This window comes from Taudactylus pleione, unplaced genomic scaffold (genome assembly GCF_031769625.1).
Source record: "Taudactylus pleione unplaced genomic scaffold, aTauple2 ptg000006l, whole genome shotgun sequence".
Taxonomy (NCBI): Eukaryota; Metazoa; Chordata; class Amphibia; order Anura; family Myobatrachidae; genus Taudactylus; species Taudactylus pleione.
In genome coordinates this window covers 13763177-13784998 of record NW_028284409.1, presented here as the reverse complement: position 1 = coordinate 13784998, position 21822 = coordinate 13763177, and the positions used below count along the sequence as shown (strand labels likewise).

The following is a 21822-nucleotide window of genomic DNA, read 5'->3' as shown; positions in this document are numbered from 1 at the left end:
AATTGTCAACCAATCACACCACACCCTGTGTACTGGTAGCCTTTGCTTGCAGATTCCTTCCCCACTCTCTCTCTCATTTAGCTATAGATAATTGTTTCTTTAATGTATTGATCTAAATAAACTGTTTTGTAGTTAAGCATTTTATTCTTGTCCTGGCCCTCTAGCTATTGTCATCCTATGATGGTGATAGCGGTCAGAGGGCAGTGGCAGTACCTGTACGACCTTTGTCCTTGTTAAATTGGTGAAACAGTGGAAGATCAGGTTTATTCCTATGGGGCACTGCGATGAAGACTAGAAAAGACTTGATAACCAGAGCCCTAAATGTTTTCTGGTGCATAATTATAAGGTTCATCTTGTGGACAGCAGTGTTGGTGTGTGTCCAGCCTCCGCTCCCTCACACACATACTGACTAGCAGCGAGATCACAGCCTTGTTACATTTTTGGCATTCCTGAAAGATATGTCCTTGGTAACAACTATTCACTACATTTTCAACAAGTGAATGGATTCCATTCCTTGCAATCTATTTTTTTTTGTTAGTTAGTATTAAATCTTAGCACAAGCAGAATGGCAGTTTGCTAGGAGCCCCAGTAAGTTTGTATAATGCTGTAGCATGCTTTCTTTTGTTCTATATGGATTTAGCCTTGGTGCTTGTGTTCATGCATCATTCAATGATAGTGTGATTTCTTTGATGAGAATCTGAAAGTGCATCTTTGTTTTATTCAGAATATTTAAAAATGACCAGCAGTGTATTTCCCCCATTTGTTTTAGACTTTATTGCAGAGAAAATGGAGCAGAGTGTAGTGCAGTGAACGTTGCACTATCTATATGGAATAATGAACTTTGCGTAGAGAACCCTTATAATTGTGAATAACTAGGATTCTCAGATTGGGTCGGGGGGTGACAAGACTTTCGATTAATCGCATCACTGTAGACCTGCCCCTACTCTACAATACCTGTGATCTTGACACTGTATAGTGGGGGGCATGGCCACAATGACTCAATCGTGCTGCCATACCCATATGGCTTTTACAGATGTGTCCTAATAGGCTAATACACCTAACATCAATATGCCATGCTGCACCTGGTGCCAGATCCCCTGCTACTCTATCGCCAAGCTATTTTTTTTACCAATGCAGTGTGACCAAGACGCACCACCAGACTGCATGGATTAATCTGATATGTGATACTTGTATATCTGTGTGCGACTGAGTCTGTAAATAAAGCATTACTGAACTTGGCGTGGAAAAAAGCAGCGAATGCTGCATCCCAACCATTTATATACAGATTCCATTCTCTGTCACACACAGATGTACAAGTGTCGCATATCAAATTAATCAGTGCAGTCTCGTGGTGCATTTTAGTAGCATCACATTGCAAGTCAGATGCATTTCGGGTGAAATATACTCTGCGCTAGCAGTGTCGCAAGGGACCTGGCTGTTTATTTATTATTTTTTTTTAAACTCCAAAGCATTATCAGCCCACCCACCAATCCAAATATCTCCCTGATTACCCAGATGGAAATTGGTTATTGTGTTTCATTAGCTGGCAAATCTATATTTTCTGTGCAACGTGAAATCTGGGTATTTTTGCTTGGGAAATTAAATTCTACATAGTAAAAACGTTTGCATTGTACCGGGCTTCATGTTGGGGATTTTATTTATTACCAGTTATTTATATAGCGCACACATATTCTGCAGCGCTTTACTGTGCATATTAAATCTTGCTGAACAATTGCAGTGAAAATAAACACAGCTTGGTATAATATTGCTGACTACTGCTGATCATATTTACCAGACATTAAATTGTCTGGTAAATATATAACTGACTATCCAGTTTTTGACTGACTAATTTTGCTAAAAGTATACTTCTCACCTTGATACGTCAGAGGCATCAATTTTGCAGGCAAACAATTTATTACTTAATTTGGACATATGCCGTGAAGTTTATATTGCAACAAATAGTGGGCGATATTAAATAGACTGTTAGCGATTTGCAAACCAGTCAGAAGAGATAAAGCCATGCATCCACTGCCCAACTATGGAAAGAGAGTACGATTACGACGTCGTAATCGTACAGTCGTCCCTGATCCCCTGTAGGTGCCCACACTGAATGTCATTCAGTGCCGGCACCCTCCCTCATCCCAGAACATGGCCAATCTGTCGGCAAATTGACCGGCATGTTCGGGAGATGATTGATGCCGGAAACGACCAGCGGGAGCGCGCATTGCTGGTCGTTTCTGACATTTTAGTGCCCAATTCATGCACGATGAATGATAACGATATCGTTCATTAAATCACTCATTTTAATCGCCAAGTGGATATGCGGCTTTAGACAGAGAGCCCATGTTCAGGAATAATTGTTTTTGCAGCCACCACAGTAAAAGCCTGGCAGTGTTTTCCCATTGGTAGTGCTTCCTGCTAATCACACGATGGACAGGCTGTTGCAGGCGGAGGCGTTTTCTCCCCCTGAGACTGTCAGTCTCGACTGCAATGAGCCGAAAGAGCGCTTCCAATTGTTTGGTCACTTTTGTACTGGTATGATCACCTGCTTGTCAAGTGTCACTTAAATTGCCGCGTAGGGCTGGGAGCAGTCCCCGGGACTCCGATGGGGGGGAAGCCATGAATAGTGATTTTTAATGTACTTTTCAGCCTACCCAACAATGCTATTTTGAAGTGATAATGTAACTTTCTTTGTAAGTGCATTGTTAATTCTAGATGTAAATTTAAACTACTCCACCTTTTGGAAACCTTTTATTTAAAATATATCTGATGGCTGTCCCTCCCATTGACTGTATAGGATTATTCCATATACTTTTTTTAAGTAAAGGTAAATGATGAAGCCTGTGTCAGCACAATAATTCAGATGACTCACAAAGAAGCATACTATCATGTTTCTACACCCACATATAAAACAACCTAGCTCTGCTAAATCATTTGGGTGGAGTATAGACTAGCTTGTCTGGAGGGCTAGGTGTGGTGTATAAGTCACAATTTAGTTCCATGATGACACGCAGAAACCAATGTAGTAAATGTGAACCTAAGCCTGTGTGTGATACTGAATATCATTAAAATATATCCTTTTAAAAATAATGAAAGACTGGAAAACTAAAGCTGCATACACACAGTACGATATGTACCACCAACGACTTGAGAGATATCTTTCAGTGAAGTCATCCTGCTGAACCGGCGAAGTTGACTGTCGTGCAAGTTGGCCTGCATGTACGGACGATCATAGATACAGTTATCGTTCATGCGGGAACGCACATCGTTGGTGGTTCACTGCTTAAAAATGAACGATATATTGTTGAACATTGCCGTGTACGCATCTTGAGAAGTGCAACATAGTTTTGTTTTTATTATAGGTTAATGAAGAGATTGTGGCTCGGTGACCTTGTCTTGCTGTTGTCTACCTATTGCCTTGTACTCAATAATTGGTTAGCTGGAGTGCATGGGTTTGTGGATTAAGATGGAAATATCTGCTGGAGTGCAGACAATGGGCATGTTAAGGAGTTTTTATAAGAAATTGGTTCCCATTCAAAGAATAATCCTAAAATAATTTGATTTATTCTAGTTATGCAAGACTGGATGGACCAGTGTTTGATTACAACACCATGTTTGCAAAAGCAGCATTTGTTAGTAATCTATAAAGCACTATACTGATCAGTGCAAAAGATGTATGCACTTTCCATTCAGCATGTGACAGGGTAATATGCCACATGCTTATGTTAAACCTCCTGTGCATTCATACCCTAATGCCACTTTTACTCAGAATTTTCCCAAATACACTGCTTTTACCCGGCATTTGAGTGCCGGTTCGTTTTGCCGGTCCCAACCTGAACCCCCTTTCACACAGAAAAGCAAATTTACCAGGTCATACATGTCTACCCAGTAACTTGCTGATCAACTCTGGTATTTTTTTCTGTATGGAAGGGTCAACCCGGGTCTCCGACCCTGTTCAATACCAGGGTCCAAGTCCCGTGAATTTTGATCTGGGTTGACTCTTGCACACTGAAAGGACCTGTATTGATCGGCAAATTACCGGGTAATAGTGCTTTACCCAGTAAGTTGCTTTTCTGTGTGAAAGGGGTATTAGATTACTTATTAGTGGTAGTAAATGACTGACTGTTCTAGATCACAAACTTGGGCCAGGCCCAGAAAAAATATTGGTGTTTATTAGTCTTTATTATGTGAGCACTGAGCATGTCTGCACAATTTACTTGTTATGTTTAGTAAATGTACTTGTCCATAGTGCTAATGTATCTTTACTTATAATAAGGTTGTAATGGTTGTGTCTGTACACAGAAATGTACTCCTTGGGACTGTGGGCCTGATTCAGAGCCGCTCGTAAGCGTTCGCTCTGAGCGATGTTCGCACAACGGCGTATGGGTTATAATGCGCATGCACAAACCAGTTATTGCGGTCGGAAATGGTGCGCTCGCAAAACAGCGAGGAGCTGCTAATTTGATTGACAGAATGTACCGTTTGTGGTTGGTAACGGGAAGGTGCTTGAAAACGGGGGAGTGGAGATCCGAACGCAGGCGTGCCAAACGGTCAAAAGGGCGTTTAATGGGAGTGCATAATTAGTAAAGGAGCGTCATCGACCACGTCACTTGGTTGTCTTTTAGCCTGAACTGCTCACAGTGATAGCGGTAAGAAAAAGCTACCACAAGCACTGTGAGCAGTTCAGATGCCTTTCGATGTACCCGATTAATCTAATAAATACCGAAGATGACGTGTGATGCGAATGGCAAAGGGGCGTCTTTACAAAAAAGTGAGAGCATTTTTCGCTCTCTCAGCCATAGAGGCGTCAACAAACCGCAAAGAGCGAGCGCTCAGTTTAAATAGCCGGTCCCTTTTTTGGAACGACTGTCCGCAAATAGCGTCCGGGTCTGAATCAGGCCCTGTGTATGAACTATGTAGACTATTTATTGTTTTGCTGAAGTTTTGTTTGTTCTGACATCACTCAAAAACTACAGGATGAATTTGGATTGCGTTTTCAATATTGTATAGCTAGCTCAGTCACCCAGAAAGAAACTGAGGTGTGAATTATCTCAATGTGACATTAGGGAGAGGAGCAATAAAGAGAAAACCAGACACTTGACATTCTGCACATGCAGTGTGCAGGCTCCACAAGCCAAAAATGACGATGTTTATAAATATAATATTTTGGGGGGACAAATATACTTTTAGGGACTGTTTATGAACTATGGAGACAATTCTTCTATCGGAATTTGCATAGGCCTCTCAAGTCCAAGATGACCATATATGTATATACACATATTGCACGCCCCAAATGTGTGTGTGTGTGTGTATATATATATATATATATATATATATATATATATATATATATATATATATATATATATATATATATATATATATATATATATATATATATATATATATATATATATATATATTTTTTTTTTTAAATTTCTCAGGAAAATACCACTATATATTAATCACTAATCATGCAGCTTATCTTGACTCATGAAGTTGCAGTTTACATGTCAATCCAGTAGATGGCGCACCAAGACAAATGCTACATATCCATTCTATGGTGGCACATGTTACTTGCAACCGTTCCTTGTTATACGGTTTAAGTAGCAATGGATTTGGGATCTACAAGATAGTGCGCTGGAAGTCCAGCTGCACAACATTGCACTGAAAGTTGGTGTTCCGATCATGCTTCTGCGGAACTTGACTCCGCCCAAGTTATGCAACGGAATTCGACTTAGGTTCCTCTGTAGAGCAATGACTAATTGAAGCACGATTCTAGCGGAATCTGGCGCAGGTGAGACTGTGTTTCTTTATACTACTTGTACCCCTAATCCCCAACAATTTTTCCCTTTTTAATTCAAACACCTGCAGTGTCCTGTAAGCGTCTGCTTCGCTATGACTATCAAAAAATCGCAAGGACAAACTCTCAGGGCTACAGGCGTAGATCTTGGGACCAGCTGCTTCTCCCATGGACAGCTTCCTGTGGGTTGCTCACGAGTCAGTAGCCCCAATCGTGTTTTTGTGTTAATCCTTGAAGGAAAAACTGCAAATATTGTTTACAAATACATTTTGTGATCAATGTCTATATAAAATATACATCACAATATTGGATGCCACTGCTTTCTTTGTAATAGTTCCACTGAGCAATGACGGACATCCATGCGAGCAAAGCTGCGGGCAAAAGGTAGTTGGGAATATTTGCACTACGTGGCTCTTTTGCTTTAAAATAAACTGTATGTTCTCGCCGTATTTTCATCTGGGTTCCTCCCACTCTAGTCTAAAAACATACTAGTAGGCAGTGCCAGATTAAGGTCCAGATGGGCCTGGAGCTGAAATTTATGAAGGGCCTATTGTATGCTGCCGCAGGGGTGTGACCAACGATGCGGGGGGCGTGGCCTGTATGTTGTGGAGTGGTCTAGCGCCTACCTTCAACCACCCCAATGACCCTCCCCACTTTGCATATATATTTGTGCCCCCACCACATACATTTTGGTATGCCGATAGTTGTCACCTATCACACAACCTTTGTGTAGGCACAGGTGTAATTATTGCTGCCTGTACTACACTACCTTGCCCACCACCCACTGAATACATTTTGCCCATCAATCAATGCTATAAACACCAAACCTCTTACCCACTACCTCTTGCGGGAGACCATCCCGCAAACACTGAAGTACCCATCATTCACTATCGCTCACTGACCCCATATTTCACCATCTGTGATCCCTCTCACCACCACTCCCTGACCCTGATGCTGACACACTGATATACCTCTCATAACAGACTCACAAATACCCCTCACTCACATCATACCCTCACCACATTAGACACACATATACCCCTCACTCACATCATTCACTCACCACATTACAGACACAAATACCCCTCACTCACATCATTCCCTCACCACATTACAGACACACATATACCCCTCACTCACATCATTCCCTCACCACATTACAGACACAAATACCCCTCACTCACATCACTCCCTCACCACATTACAGACACACATATACCCCTCACTCACATCATTCCCTTACCACATTACAGACACACAAATACCCCTCACTCACATCATACCCTCACCACATTAGACACACATATACCCCTCACTCACATCATTCCCTCACCACATTACAGACACAAATACCCCTCACTCACATCATTCCCTCACCACATTACAGACACACATATACCCCTCACTCACATCATTCCCTCACCACATTACAGACACAAATACCCCTCACTCACATCACTCCCTCACCACATTACAGACACACATATACCCCTCACTCACATCATTCCCTCACCACATTACAGACACACAAATACCCCTCACTCACATCATTCCCTCACCACATTACAGACACACAAATACCCCTCACTCACATCATTCCCTCACCACATTACAGACACAAATACCCCTCACTCACATCACTCCCTCACCACATTACAGACACACAAATACCCCTCACTCACATCATTCCCTCACCACATTACAGACACACAAATACCCCTCACTCACATCATTCCCTCACCACATTACAGACACACAAATACCCCTCACTCACATCATTCCCTTACCACATTACAGACACACAAATACCCCTCACTCACATCATTCCCTCACCACATTACAGACACACAAATACCCCTCACTCACATCATTCCCTCACCACATTACAGACAGAAATACCCCTCACTCACATCATTCCCTCACCACATTACAGACAGAAATACTGTTTTCAAAGTCTGACATAAAAAGAAAAACACCAAAAAATTTTCTCATAACATTCTCATTTCTTAAATGAAATTGTCCTACCTCTCAGTGGGCCCGTTGTTATTCACACCTCTTCCCGCAGAAGCTGTTTTTCTATCACTGACCTGGGATACAGGTGGTTTTAGAGGTGGTTCACAAAATGCAAGCCCCAATTTTCCTTCTCAGAGTTTATATAGGATAGACAGCATTTATTCTAATATTACTATTGCAGTCATAATGTACATTTTATTTAGATTATTCTTTCCATCCTTAACTTTTTTTCTTTGTGTTGTCCTCTGTCCTTTGATATGTCTGCTTGTACCCCTCTAGGTCTTTATGTTCTGTATTATATGCCCCCACCTCCCCATACCTGTATGTGTTGCACTAAGCTTCCCACCTTACCTGTATGTCCTGTGTTGTGCTACCCCCTCATCTGTATGTTCTGTGTTGTGCTACCCTCTCATCTGTATGTTCTGTGTTATGCTACCCTCTCATCTGTATGTTCTGTGTTGTGCTACCCCCTCATCTGTATGTTCTGTGTTGTGCTACCCCCTCATCTGTATGTTCTGTGTTGTGCTACCCCCTCATCTGTATGTCCTGTGTTGTGCTACCCCCTCATCTGTATGTCCTGTGTTGTGCTACCCCCTCATCTGTATGTCCTGTGTTGTGCTACCCCCTCATCTGTATGTCCTGTGTTGTGCTACCCCCTCATCTGTATGTCCTGTGTTGTGCTACCCCCTCATCTGTATGTCCTGTGTTGTGCTACCCCCTCATCTGTATGTCCTGTGTTGTGCTACCCCCTCATCTGTATGTCCTGTGTTGTGCTACCCCCTCATCTGTATGTCCTGTGTTGTGCTACCCCCTCATCTGTATGTCCTGTGTTGTGCTACCCCCTCATCTGTATGTCCTGTGTTGTGCTACCCCTCATCTGTATGTCCCGTGTTGTGCTACCTATGTCCATTATTATGCCCCGTGTTGTGCTACCTATGTCCATTATTATGCCCCCAATCTGTGTCTATTATTATGCCCTCCCCCTATATCCATTATGTTCCCCCTCTGTGTTATTCCCCCTTCTGTGTCCATTAGTATGTGCCATCACCCCGTGTCCATTATTATGCCTCCCTGTGTCCATTATTATGTCCACCCCTATATTATTTATTATTCCCCCTCTATGTTCATTAGTATGTGCCATCCTCCTCTGTGTCCATTATTATGCCCCCCTGTGTCCATTATTATGTCCCCTCTGTTATTTATTATTCCCCCATCTGTGTACATTAGTATGTGCCATCCCCCTGTGTCCGTTATTATGCCTCCCATCTGTGTGCATTATTATGTCCTTCCCCCTCTGTGGCCATTAGTATGCCCCAACCCCCCTCTGTGTTCATTATTATGTTCCCTCCTGTGTTCTTTATTATGCCCCCCCAGTGTCCATTAATATGTGCTTCACCTCCTCTGTATCCGTTATTATTTGTGTGTCCATTATTATGCCCCCCTGTATCTATTATGTCCCCATCTGTGTGCATTATTATGTACCACCCCCCTCATGTCCATAATTATGTTCCCCCTCTATGTTCTTTATAATGCCTTACCTGTCTATTAGTATGTGCCACCCCCGTAATCATTTTCATGTGCCTCCCAGTATCCATTACTATGCCCCCTTCTGTGTTTATCATTATGTCCACCTATCTGTCTGCATTATGTCCTTCCTCCCTCTGTATCCATTAGTATGAACCCCTCTCTGTCTCCATTATGGTGTTCCTCCCCCATCTCTGCACCCATCTGCTTCCTCCCCTCCCCCCTCTCTGCACTCCCCTCCCCCATAGTTCACCTACCTTCTTCTCTCTTGTCTGTTCCTCTGCCTCGGCTCCTCTTCCAAGCTTACACCTTCGGCTTCCAAGGGTCTTCTCCCCACTGGCACTGCACTGACAGGAAGGTCAGGTGCTGTTGGTGTCAGGTGCGGTGCGTCTCCTCCTTATTCCACCATTGTGTCAATGGCAGCACACATCCATGAGACCCGTCGCGGCGGCGCTTATGTGACGTCAAGCAGCGTGACATCACATGGCAAAGAGGAGAGGAGGAGCTGAGGCACACTACGCGGCGCAGGCAGGGATTGTGAAGCAGAGCCTTATACTGCGCCGCTCTATACATTTTTGTAAGGCAGCCAGGACTAGGATTTCCCGGGTGGTGTGGAAGGGCAGGACGTCGGCCGGCCGCTTGTTCCGACAGGAAAAAAAAATTGTTCCTGTCTCCAGCGGATCCTCCTTGGTGGTGTGGGCCTATTTTCATGGGAGGGCCTGGAGCTGCAGCTCCACCCGCCCCATTGTTAATCCGGCCCTGCTAGTAGGTAAATTTGGATTTTAACAATGTATACATGTGGTAAGGAATTTAGAGGTCTGTCTCCTAACACTGCTTAGTAAACAGAGTGAAAAGTGATAAGGTGCCAGCCAATCAGCTCCTAACTGTAATTTTTCAAGCACAGCCTGTGAGATAGCAGTTGGGAGCTGATTGGCTGGCACCTTATCACTTTCTTATCACTTTTCACTCTGTCTCCTAACACTGCTTAATAAATAGACCCCATAGATTGTAGGCTCCATTGGGGCAGGGACTGATGTGAATCACTAAATATTCTCTGTAAAGTGCTGCATACTGTGGGCCAGATTCAGAGACTGGCACTAATGCGATTGCAAGTGCGTTTCTGTACGCATCGTAGCTGCGAAAATATGCTAATGTTGGCAAAGATCACCTGAGCATAAAGTCTCCCACTGCCTCCTTCTTACCTGCGTGCGACAAAGCATACCTACATCGGTAACATCGAAGCACATCAGCGGCCATCTTATCCTTGCGGAAGGTCTGACCTGCCGCAGGCCCGGGTGCTCTTTTGACACGCAGAGCTGCGTATGCAATAGCAGTGGCTAATTTATGCACGCCCATGTAACAAAGTTTAAACTGGCAGGCATGCCTGCGTTTTTGTGACCACTTCCCATTACCACCCCCAACGCTGGCAGTCTGTCAATCACTTAGCGATGGATTCCTCAGTGAGTGCGTAATCGCAATGCGATTGCAGCGTACGCACAGTGGCAAACAATCGCTCAATTTGCGTGAAAACTGCATTAGGGTCCATCTCTGAAGCCAGCCCTGTATGTGCTGTATAAATAATGGTCAATAAATAATACACACTTAAGACGCTAAAGTTCTCTCCACTGATCTGGGTTAAGAAAAGTTCTGTGTTTTTATAAAGGTAAACCATATTCCTTCTAAAGGTGCCTACACACTTAGCGATATTTTACACGATTTGCCCGATTCCGACGCATTGTGATGACAAATCGTGTAAAATATGCCCAAATAGTGAGTGTCCACTCACGATAACTATGCCGATGCGTGTCCCCGCAGGTCATACATTGCATCTTTAGATCTGCCGTGCTGTAGGGCAGATTTGACAATCTGGGTCACGATGCACTGGAATAGTTAGGAGGCACGATAGATCGTTTGTCACATTGGACAGTTTTTAACACCAAATCGTGCCCATGACTGCCGGGGAGCTGCTGGGGAGAGTTCAAGGGGAAATCCGACACAATGTTGGATCGTCAGCACATCACCAAGTGTGTAGGCACCTTTAGTCTTAGATGCCATTTCCATTCGTGCAGTATGTAATTGTTTCTTTCTTCCAGCCTGGGGCAAAGCATCAGCTGCTCTTCTGATCATTGGGTTCATCATCCTCATCTTATGCTTCATAATCTCCTTTGTTGCACTGTGTTCACCACGCATTTCTCTGCTGAGAGTAATTGGAGCTCTTCTCTTCTTGGCTGGTAAGGATAAAAAGGTTTTGCAATAGTATATGTTTGTATATGTTTAAAATATGTTTTATTTTGTGCTTTTTCATATTTTTTTCATAATCATGAGAGTGGAGTAGTAAGCCATATTTATGGTGGCCAGGCCAACCACATTTACACTCTATGCTGTGAGTATGACCTAGGTCCTAGAGGAAAGAGTGAGTTTGGAGCATGTTTAGGAAACTGCAGGAGAATGCTGTAGATATACTGTATATATTATATTTCAACACTTTACGTAATGACTTGCTTTGTATAGCGCAATAGGTTTTATTCAGGCAGTACTATAGTTTGTGCATTACCCCAGACCAGTGCCGGATTACCAAATAGGCAGAGTAGGCACAGGCCTATAGGCCTCGCGACCAGGGATCAAATTAATATTGATTTGATCTTGAAAGAAAATTTACAATCAAGCTTTCTTAAATGGTTTCCAAAAGATAGAAAAAATTAATCAACTCAAAGAAACGAAAACTTTACATTAAGGGGTATATTTACTAAAGTGAGTTTTTCCGAAGTGGAGATGTTGCCCATAGCAACCAATCAGATTCTACTTAACATTTAACTAGCACCTTCTAGAAGATAATAGCTAGAATATGGTTGCTATGGGTAACATCTCTACTTCTAAAAACTCTCACTTTAGTAAATACACGCCTAAAGCTGCATACACACGTAAAGATTTTCTGTCCAAACATCCAGCTAGTTGATTGGTTGGAGTGAAAATCTGGTAATGTATGGGAGTAACTGATCAGCAATTTGCTCCTAAGTGCCAGAAAACAGATGAAAATGGACGTCAGACAAGTTTGAACAAACTGTTTAGATCATACATTTAACAAACAACAGTTTTTGTCCATTTTCTGGCATTTGGGAGCAAATTGCTGATTGTCATTTGCTTTCAGACCTTACCAGATTTTCATTCCAACCAATCAACTAGTTGGATGGTTGGACAGAAAATCTTTACGTGTGTATGCAGCTTTATACTGTATTTCTACTTCAGGGTCCATAGGGTATCCACAGGATACCTTGGGGTATAGGTGTGACGTCAGTCGCAGGGCACCAAAGAGTTAAGCTTTCAGCCTCCCAGGATGCACTAGGTCCCCCTCCTATACCCCGCCCCCGGGCCAAGGCACCTCAGTTTAGTTTGGTGCCCGGCCGGAGTCGGGTGCACCTGTTGGAGTGGGGGCTAGAAGAGCCCCTGAAGCTTTTTCTTCATGCAGCGGTGGCTGCACATCTGGATGAACAGCATGGACAGTCAGTCCTGACGTCCATGCTGTCTTCCCTACACCCCGCCGGTACCAGAACGCCGGTACTGATCCGGGGATGCTGGTGGGCGTCTGGGGTCACAGCTAGCGGTGACCCCAGATGCTCCGGACCATGGCCGGATTCAAGGGGGACAGAGGTAAGCAGCGGGGTCCCGCGGTGGGTCCCCGCTGATCACATGGTCCTAAGTCCCCAGGCAGGGGGCTCCCTGGGGACTGGCTGCAGCGTGGAGCCAGGCGACCAACCTGCGCTTCCACTACCCCCTGGGACAGCGGACCGCAGCAGAGCGGTAGCGCTGCGGCGTCCCAGGGGTTAAATGCATGCCAGGGGAGCGCGCCTTCCCTGTCTCACAGCCGGCGCCTCCCCCGCTGCACACAGCCCTCTCTGCACTGTGCTGACTGGTTCTGTGTCAGCGCTCCTCCCCCAGGCCAGCTTCTCTCTGCTCCTCGGCGGCCATCTTCTCTGCAACGCATGGTGAACGCTGCTGGAAGTCTGGAAGGAAGCATCGTGGTCTGGGTCCCCCCGCATACCTCTCCTCCGCTGTGGCTCAGGTCTGTGTATGCAGCGCTGTGTCCTACCAGGCCCTGTGTCTGTGTAGTTGAGTGATCAGCGCTGTTAGTGCAGGAATGGTTATTTCTCTGCATTGTATGTGACTGTGCTAGCGCTGCCTGTAACTTTTCTTCTCTAAACTGTCAGCTTTATTACTGTCCCTGTTCTTTCTGCTAAAGCCCTTGCGGTGCGGTGCTGCAGGGTGGTCTCTCGCCTATTTAATACTTAATTGGTGAGAGAGGTCACATACATGGTGCCATCATGTCTGAAAGTGATTTTCCCCTCCGGCTACAGTGTACCACGTGCAAAGTACCGTTAGCGGAGGGGGAGGGTAGCGCGGAGGGCCTTTGCCGGCAGTGTTTATCCATGGCGCGGCCTATTACGGTTATGGCACCGGTACAGGAGCCGCCCTGGGCTTGTTTCGCTCAGGCGTTAACAGCTTTAGTGGGCCAGTTAGCTACCGCAGCCCGCGTTTACTCCGATGGGTTTGTCCCAGTAGTCTGTGGTGTCGTCACCCATGCAGGGGTTCCCACGACAATTGGTGGTACCCCACAGTCTCCCTATTTCCCCGCTCCCGGGTTCTCAGGAGCCAGCGTGGGTTAACTCCCTGACGAGTTCTGTACAGCACTTGTCGGATGTGTTGCAAGGGGAGTCTGTGATGCGGCCTCATAAAAGGCCGGTGGCGTCTCTGTCCGCTCCTTATGAGGATGACGAAGGGACGTCTGATGATGGGGAGATTCTGGATCCTTACGATCAGGAACCTCTCCATACTAAGGACGCTGATGCTAAGTCCAAAGTATATATTCCTGGACTTATTCGGGCGGTCCGCACAGCCTTGGTGATTGAGGACGAAGTTCCCCCAGCGGCTAAATCTAAGTATGCCTTTTTCAAAGATGTGAAGGGCGATGCCACAGTCTTTCCTCTTTCGGGTCAGTTGGTGGACCATTTAGAGGAGGCGTGGAAACAACCTGGCAAAAGATACCAGCCGCAGAGACGCCTGGCGGTGGCTTATCCGTTCGCGGATAATTATTTTGCTAAGTGGGAATCCCCTCCACAGGTGGATTCTCACGTGACCCGTCTTGTCCGTAGTGCCACATTGCCGATGCCATCCATGTCCTCCCTTAAGGATGCTACGGACCGCAAGGTAGAAATCTGCCTGAAGTCCGCTTATTCCCTTGCAGGGGGGGCAGCACGGCCGGCTATGGCCATTTGCTGGGTTGCCAGAGCGATGGAGCGCTGGGCGGATTCATTAGAGGCTTCTTTTGAATCCGACTGTCCGGCCGAACAGGCGGAGTTGATTGGCAATCTCCGTGATTCGGCCACCTACATCAATGAGGCGGCTCTAGACATTAGTACTCTGGTGTCTAGAATTTCTTCAGCAGCGGTAGCTGCTCGTCGCACCTTGTGGCTGCGATCCTGGAAGGCGGACGCAGATCCAAGAAAGGTCTGGAAGCGTTGCCGTTTACCGGAGAAGTTCTCTTCGGTCCGGATCTGGATAAGATTGTGGCCACGCTGGCGGCAGCCAAATCTGCTTGTCTCCCGTCGGCCGCTGCTCCTTCTGGTTCTGGACCATCGTCCTTTCGGTCATCTAGGGCCCAGGGCAGGCCCAAACCACAGTCGTTTCCTCGACAGGCTGGCCCTAAGAAATCGGTCAAGCCCCGGAAACAGGCATGGAGTACCAGACGTCCGGCCCCCAAGCCAGATGACAAGCCTGCGGCCTGACGGTCCGGGTCTCCCCTTGGGGGATCCCAGGGTGGGAGGCCGCCTGCTGCAGTTCTCCCGGTGTTGGTCGTTCACTACGACAGACACTTGGGTTCTGGAGGTGGTCTCTCACGGGTACGCCCTCTCCTTCCGGCACAGACCCCCGGCTCGATTCTTCACCACAGGTCTACCATCAGACCGGAACAAGGCTACGGAGCTGCGGAAGGTATTGCACACTATGCTCCAGGCTGGAGTTATAGTGCCTGTTCCATTCTCCCAGAGGGGCCAGGGTTTCTATTCAAATCTATTTTTGGTACAGAAACCCAATGGGTCATATCGTCCGATTCTCAACCTCAAAGCACTCAACAAGTCTTTGCGGGTCCCGAAGTTTCGGATGGAGACCCTACGGTCCATCATTCTGGCGCTGGAACCTGGGGACTACATGGTGTCATTGGACATACAGGACGCTATGGCGGTCATGGCGGCTTCTCTGCGGCTGCAAGGAGTCCGCATGTTGCCGTACTTGGACGACCTGTTATTGGTGGCAGGATCTCCAGAGCTCCTATTACACCACTTGGACCTGACCATTGCACTGCTGCAACGGCACGGCTGGCTAATCAACTGGCAGAAGTCCACTCTAATCCCGTCTCGGAGGATTCTGCATCTTGGAGCCTTATTGGACTCGGGACAGCAAAGGATCTTCGTGAAGGAGGACAAGATCTCTGCTTTACAGTCAAGGGTGCGCAGTTGTCTGCACAGCCGCCGGGTGTCCTTACACTCGGCGATGAGGTTACTGGGCTCCATGGTGTCGGTGTTCGACATGGTGGAATACGCCCAGTTTCACTCCAGACCTCTGCAGCACCTGATCCTGTCCAAGTGGAACGGGCTGCCTCAGTCTCTGAAGTTCCAGACGATTGTGCTCACCCCGGAGGTTCGCCTGTCCCTTGCGTGGTGGTTAAAGACGACCCACCTCAACAAGGGACGTCCGTTCTGGGTTCCAAATTGGGTCCTGTTGACAATGGACGCCAGTCTTCAGGGCTGGGGAGCAGTTTCGGGTCCACACTTGTTCCAGGGCAGGTGGACGCCGACAGAAGCGGAGCTTCCAATAAATATCTTGGAACTCCGTGCGGTCTTCAATGCTCTCCTGCAGGCACAGCGGTTTCTCCAGGGTCACCCGGTGCAGGTCCAGTCAGACAATGCTACCACCGTGGCCTACATAAACAGGCAAGGAGGAACTCGCAGTCGGGCGGCTCTCGTAGAGGTCTCTCGGATCCTGGTTTGGGCGGAGCGCAATCTTCCGGCCATATCAGCGGTCTTCATCCCGGGAGTGCTAAATTGGGAGGCGGACTTTCTAAGTCGCCAGGACGTTCATCCAGGGGAATGGTCCCTGCACCCGGACGTTTTTCAACTACTGGTGGACAGGTGGGGTCTTCCAGAAATCGACCTCAAGGCGTCCCGGCACAACAACAAGTTGCCGGTGTACGGGTCTCGCACAAGAGACGAAGGGGCGTCTCTGGTGGATGCTCTGTCCGTCCGGTGGACGTTCAGGTTCGCATACCTGTTCCCTCCGGTCTCCCTTCTTCCACGGGTAATCCGGAAATTCAAACAGGAAGGAGGGACGCTCCTGTTGATAGCTCCCGCGTGGCCCAGACGGCACTGGTTCTCAGACCTTCAGGGTCTGTCCGTGGACAGTCCTCTGCGGTTGCCGCTATGACTGGACCTTCTGTCTCAGGGTCCTTGTCTTCACCCGGACCTGACTCGGCTGTCTTTGGCGGCGTGGCTGTTGAGACGGCCATGCTGAGGTCCTGGGGGTTTTCCAGCTCTGTGGTGCGTACCATGTTACGAGCTCGGAAACCGTCTTCCGCGAGGATATACCATCGCGTGTGGCATACGTTCTTCCAGTGGTGTCGACCGAGAGGTTATGCACCGCGGGAGTTTCGTCTGTCTCGGATTCTCGCCTTCCTGCAAGCGGGACTAGATCATGGGCTTCGCCTTGCTTCTTTGAAGGTACAGGTTTCGGCCCTATCTGTCTGGTTTCACCGTAGGATTGCTACAATCCCGGATGTGCGCACCTTTATGCAAGGTGTTCTCCGTATTCAGCCGCCCTTTGTTCCACCTGTGGCGCCTTGGGATTTGGCTGTGGTCCTGAGGGCTCTCCAAGGACCGCCGTTTGAACCACTGGGCTCAGTGGATATTAAATGGCTAACAGCTAAGACTGTTTTCCTTCTGGCCGTTGCTTCAGCCAGACGTGTTTCTGAGTTAGGGGCTCTTTCTTGTAGACCCCCTTTCTTGGTTTTTCATGGGAACAGGGCAGTGCTCCGCACTCGGCCCGAGTTTCTTCCCAAAGTTGTTTCCCAGTTTCATGTTAACGAGGAAATAGTTGTTCCGGCCTTTAACTCACCGGGTCTTTCCGTGGGTGAGGCCTCTTTGGATGTTGTGCGGGCCTTAAGGACTTATGTTGACCGCACTTCTTTGTTTAGGAAGTCGGACGCTTTGTTGTCCTCTATGGCTTCTGTAAAAAGGGTTGGCCTGCTTCAAAGCAAACTTTGGCAGCCTGGATCCGTATGGCTATTTCTGAAGCTTATCTTCATGAAGGCCTACCGGTCCCTCCTTCTCTGAAGGCTCATTCCACTAGGTCTGTGGGTCCTTCGTGGGCAGCTCGACGTGGTGCCTCGGCAGTTCAGATCTGCAAGGCTGCTACGTGGTCTTCTGTCCATACCTTCGTGAGGTATTACAGGTTTGACACCTTCGCCTCTCAGGATGCTTCCTTCGGGCGGCGGATTCTCCTTTCTGCACAGGAGCGTCCCCACCCTTAAAGGATACTGCTTTGGGACATCCCCAAGGTATCCTGTGGATACCCTATGGACCCTGAAGTAGAAAATATGAGATATGGTAAGAACTTACCCTTGTTATCTCTATTTCTACGAAGTCCATAGGGTTCCACAGGACTCCCGCCCTGTCGCACCTGTGCTGCAGATGGGCTTTGCTCTGGTCACCGGTTTTCCGTCTCCCTCTGGTGAGAATGTGATTCTTGTATGTGTCCAGATCTTTGTTCTCTCTCTTCCTTCTCCTCCTCCGGCCTATGGCTTGGTAACTAACTGAGGTGCCTTGGCCCGGGGGCGGGGTATAGGAGGGGGACCTAGTGCATCCTGGGAGGCTGAAAGCTTAACTCTTTGGTGCCCTGCGACTGACGTCACACCTATACCCCAAGGTATCCTGTGGAACCCTATGGACTTCGTAGAAATAGAGATAACAAGGGTAAGTTCTTACCATATCTCATATTTTTCTCTATAGAGTCTTTAAGTTGTTAATGGGTACATTACATTAAAGTACATAAACCACAGACATTAGATTCGCATCACAGTTTTGCTTTAAAGCTCATCTTCTGTCAGTTTGTAAAAAAATGTCTGTGCAACCTACGTACGGTTTATTAAAATTGTTGGTTGGTAAAATTAAAAACCTATTAGAAGATAATTTGCGAGGGTGACCCCGAGATTTCGACTGCCTATGGCTCTCCATAGGGTTTAATCCGGCACTGCCCCAGACTAATTTTAGAGCGTAGCAAAGGAGCTCAACACAATTATTTAGTCTTAAATCGTGAAATGTAAACACTAAATTGTAATTTAATATAGGAGCAGTTCTGTCTTCTTATTTTAAGTCACCAGTAGTGACTTAAGTTAGATTCGATTTAATTTAGGGGTCCAAAATTTCATTTAGCTAAAGCTAATTCAGGTAAGTATTCTAATTGTGGGTTTATATCAATTAATGTAAGAGCTGAAAACAAATCTGGAATAACATAGTTTGGCTATTACAGTTTTTATAAATGTGGCATTGTACATTCAAAAAAAGTATAAACTATTTTAAATTCTACAGAAGTTATTTTGACAATGTATTTTGCATATAAAGAGTAAAATATTCATTTATTTTTTTTTTCCAGTTATTTTGCAGATTATTTCACTGATCATTTATCCCGTAAAATACACATCCGACTTGGCCACGTCTTATGAGAACTACCTGTACAGCTGGACCTATGGTTTTGGTTGGGGCAGTACTATCATCATGTTTGGCTGCGGAATCTTCTTCTGCTGTCTCCCCAATTTTGAGGATGAACTATTGGGCAACGTCAAGACCAAATACTTCTATACATCCTCCTAAATTCAGGACAACACTTATTTTTTTTTCCCCTTTCCCTTTTAACATTTGGAAAGAGACAGTCCTATTTTGATATCCTCATCTGGTGTTCCTATTCTGTTGGACATATGTATACATATATTTTATCTATTTGGTTTGTACTTTTAACTAGAAAAAGTGTCCCTTGTTGCGTTAGCTATATCTTTTTTTTTCTGTAACGAATATTTGACTAGAGTTTTTACTTTTGGTCTGGCTGATCTTTTTTAATGTTGCAATTGAATTTCGGTATGCAATTGGTTTCACATTAAAAGTAAAGATACCTTTTTGGTTTGTTTTGTTGCTTTTTTTTTACAAGTTGCTTATTTTACGGTTTGCTTTAAGGGTAGAAGTTTTATGACTTTTTTTTGTTTTTATTTTATTTTGCATTTAAGGTTAATTGGGGGAAACAAAGGAATGGATAGTGGGGGGAAAAAAATTGGTAACAACCCTCTCTTAAAAAAAAAAAAAAAAAAAAAAAAAAATTACTTTACATTGAGACCTGAATCCAGCGCTCAGACTTTTTTTTATTTTTTTTCAGAATAACATGTTTATATCTAAATGTAACCATTGACTGCCTTTAGCCAACTTCAGTTTCTTGGCATATTCAGCACTGTCTGCAGTTTTGTGAAGCTTTCCAACAAAGCCTCTATAATGAGCCTAGTTGTATTGTTTGTTTTTGTGGCCTTTGGATAGGAACACAGAGCTACCCTGTGACATATTCAAAAGTGACATAATTAGATCATTTTGGAAAATCACAGAAATATAAAGCTCCTGGACCAGCTTCTTCTACTTATCATGGCTGCACCTATGTTTAGGCTCAAGTAACACTGACCAGGAGAGTGCACTTCATTAAATAGCTCCTTCCAAGTTAATTGGATTCCACAGGAAGGGAGTACTAGAGAGTAAATGTTATGTTTTATTTACCTCTATGCTGGACAGTAGTAACTTTTGTTAATAATATTCATATTTTCCATTGCCCAGGGTGCGGCGCTATTGACTTAATTGAATATTCCCAAGCTGAGATTCTACTAAAAATGTGTTTTTTTTTTCCCACAATACTGGCTGGTTGGAATGAAAACCTGGTAATGTATGGGAGCAAATGACAGTCGATCATAAGTTTTAAAACACTGAAAAAAGGACAAATTGTTCAAATTCGTTAAATTTGTGTGTATTAACCAATTTGTCTGAACAACCATTTTTGGCTATTTTCCAGTGTTTGTGAGCAAATGGACGATTGTCATTTGCTCCCATACATTACCAGGTTTTCATTCCAACCAGCCAGATTGGACAGATATCTGACAGATAATTGTATAGTGGGTGCCCAGCTTAACCGTGTTAGGAGGGCGTTAGAAGGAGTACTAGTAAATCTAATGTGAAAGCTTAAAATACAAGGCAATCACAGGAGCTAAGTGACTTACTAATGTGACTAAAATTAGACAAATGCAATGTGGCAATGACATTGTCATAGTTCCTTTTAAGCATCCTTACTACTGTATGTTTACTGTAATTATTCATCTAACATGAGGTAGCACAAATCTGTCTTTTTTTACAAAAGATGTTTAAATCTATTATGAAAACACCAAATTATTTGTACTGTACAATTCTCTTTTTTTCTGGCTCGCCTTTTTACTAAAATAAATGTGAAAAAATGAACAGTGACGTAGTTGTAAAATTTTGTTACCATGATTGGTTCACTGTACGTGAGTTGCAAACTTTGCCTTACAGCAGTATGTGTGGGAGATACTGGAAACCAATCTTGCTGAGGGTAACCAACGTCTTGTGTGCAATATGCACTTAATTAAACAAATCTTTGATAAACACGGTAACAAGTTTTAAAACCATGTTTCATTAGGGCTGGATATTTGGCAAAGGGAAATATATAGGAGGAATTTGCATATCTCCACCCATAAATAAACCCTTAACAGCAGGATGATGTATATAAACACATACGCAGAATAACACCATAGGGGCTTCGGGGTCTTAGACCCGGAAGTCCCTCATTCGCAAAGGACCGCTTTTACCGAGAGAGCTGTCCTTTGTGATTTTCATCATGCATATAGACGTTACTGACGCCGGCCTGCAAGCGAAGCGTGTGTGTGTGTGTCACTCAAGTCTTGCTGCAGTCATCCCTGTGGGCAGTGCGTATCAGACAGACTCTGACACTGCCTGCCGGGATCACTACAGACCATGTAGTGCGACTTTTGAATGATTATTGACTCTCGTCATTCACTCAGGCCGCTCCTGTCTATTCTCCAGCTCCTCATCAGCCGGGAGGAGACTTCCCGTGACCTCCTTCCCCCGCTGCCGCAGAGACCTCTCTGCAGCTAGGGGAGGTAGTAAACATGGTGATTGGTAGGAAATAGCGCAGGCCCTGGCTGCTGCTCCCCATCCTCTCTCCCTCTGTGTGTGTGTGAGGTGTCACCGGTTCCTCCGTCTGGTCACTGAGTTACTGTCACTCTTTGCTGCTGCATGTTCCCAGGTGAAGTGAGACTTCCTTCTGCACAGAGAAGACTCCCTTTTCCTGTCCTACTATCCCTCCCTACCAGTATCCTA

The 21822-nt window shown here is 45.5% G+C and overlaps 1 protein-coding gene across 1 annotated transcript in view; it reads left to right on the top strand.

Moving 5' to 3' along the window:
- PERP (p53 apoptosis effector related to PMP22) overlaps positions 1-20922 on the top strand; it is a 28869-nt gene extending 7947 nt beyond the window's left edge. The window contains exons 2-3 of the mRNA XM_088453172.1: positions 11434-11571; positions 19037-20922. Coding sequence (XP_088309298.1) covers positions 11434-11571; positions 19037-19254 — 356 coding nt within the window. The 3' untranslated portion in view covers positions 19255-20922. The remainder of the gene's footprint in view (positions 1-11433; positions 11572-19036) is intronic.
- Positions 20923-21822: the final 900 nt, after the last annotated feature.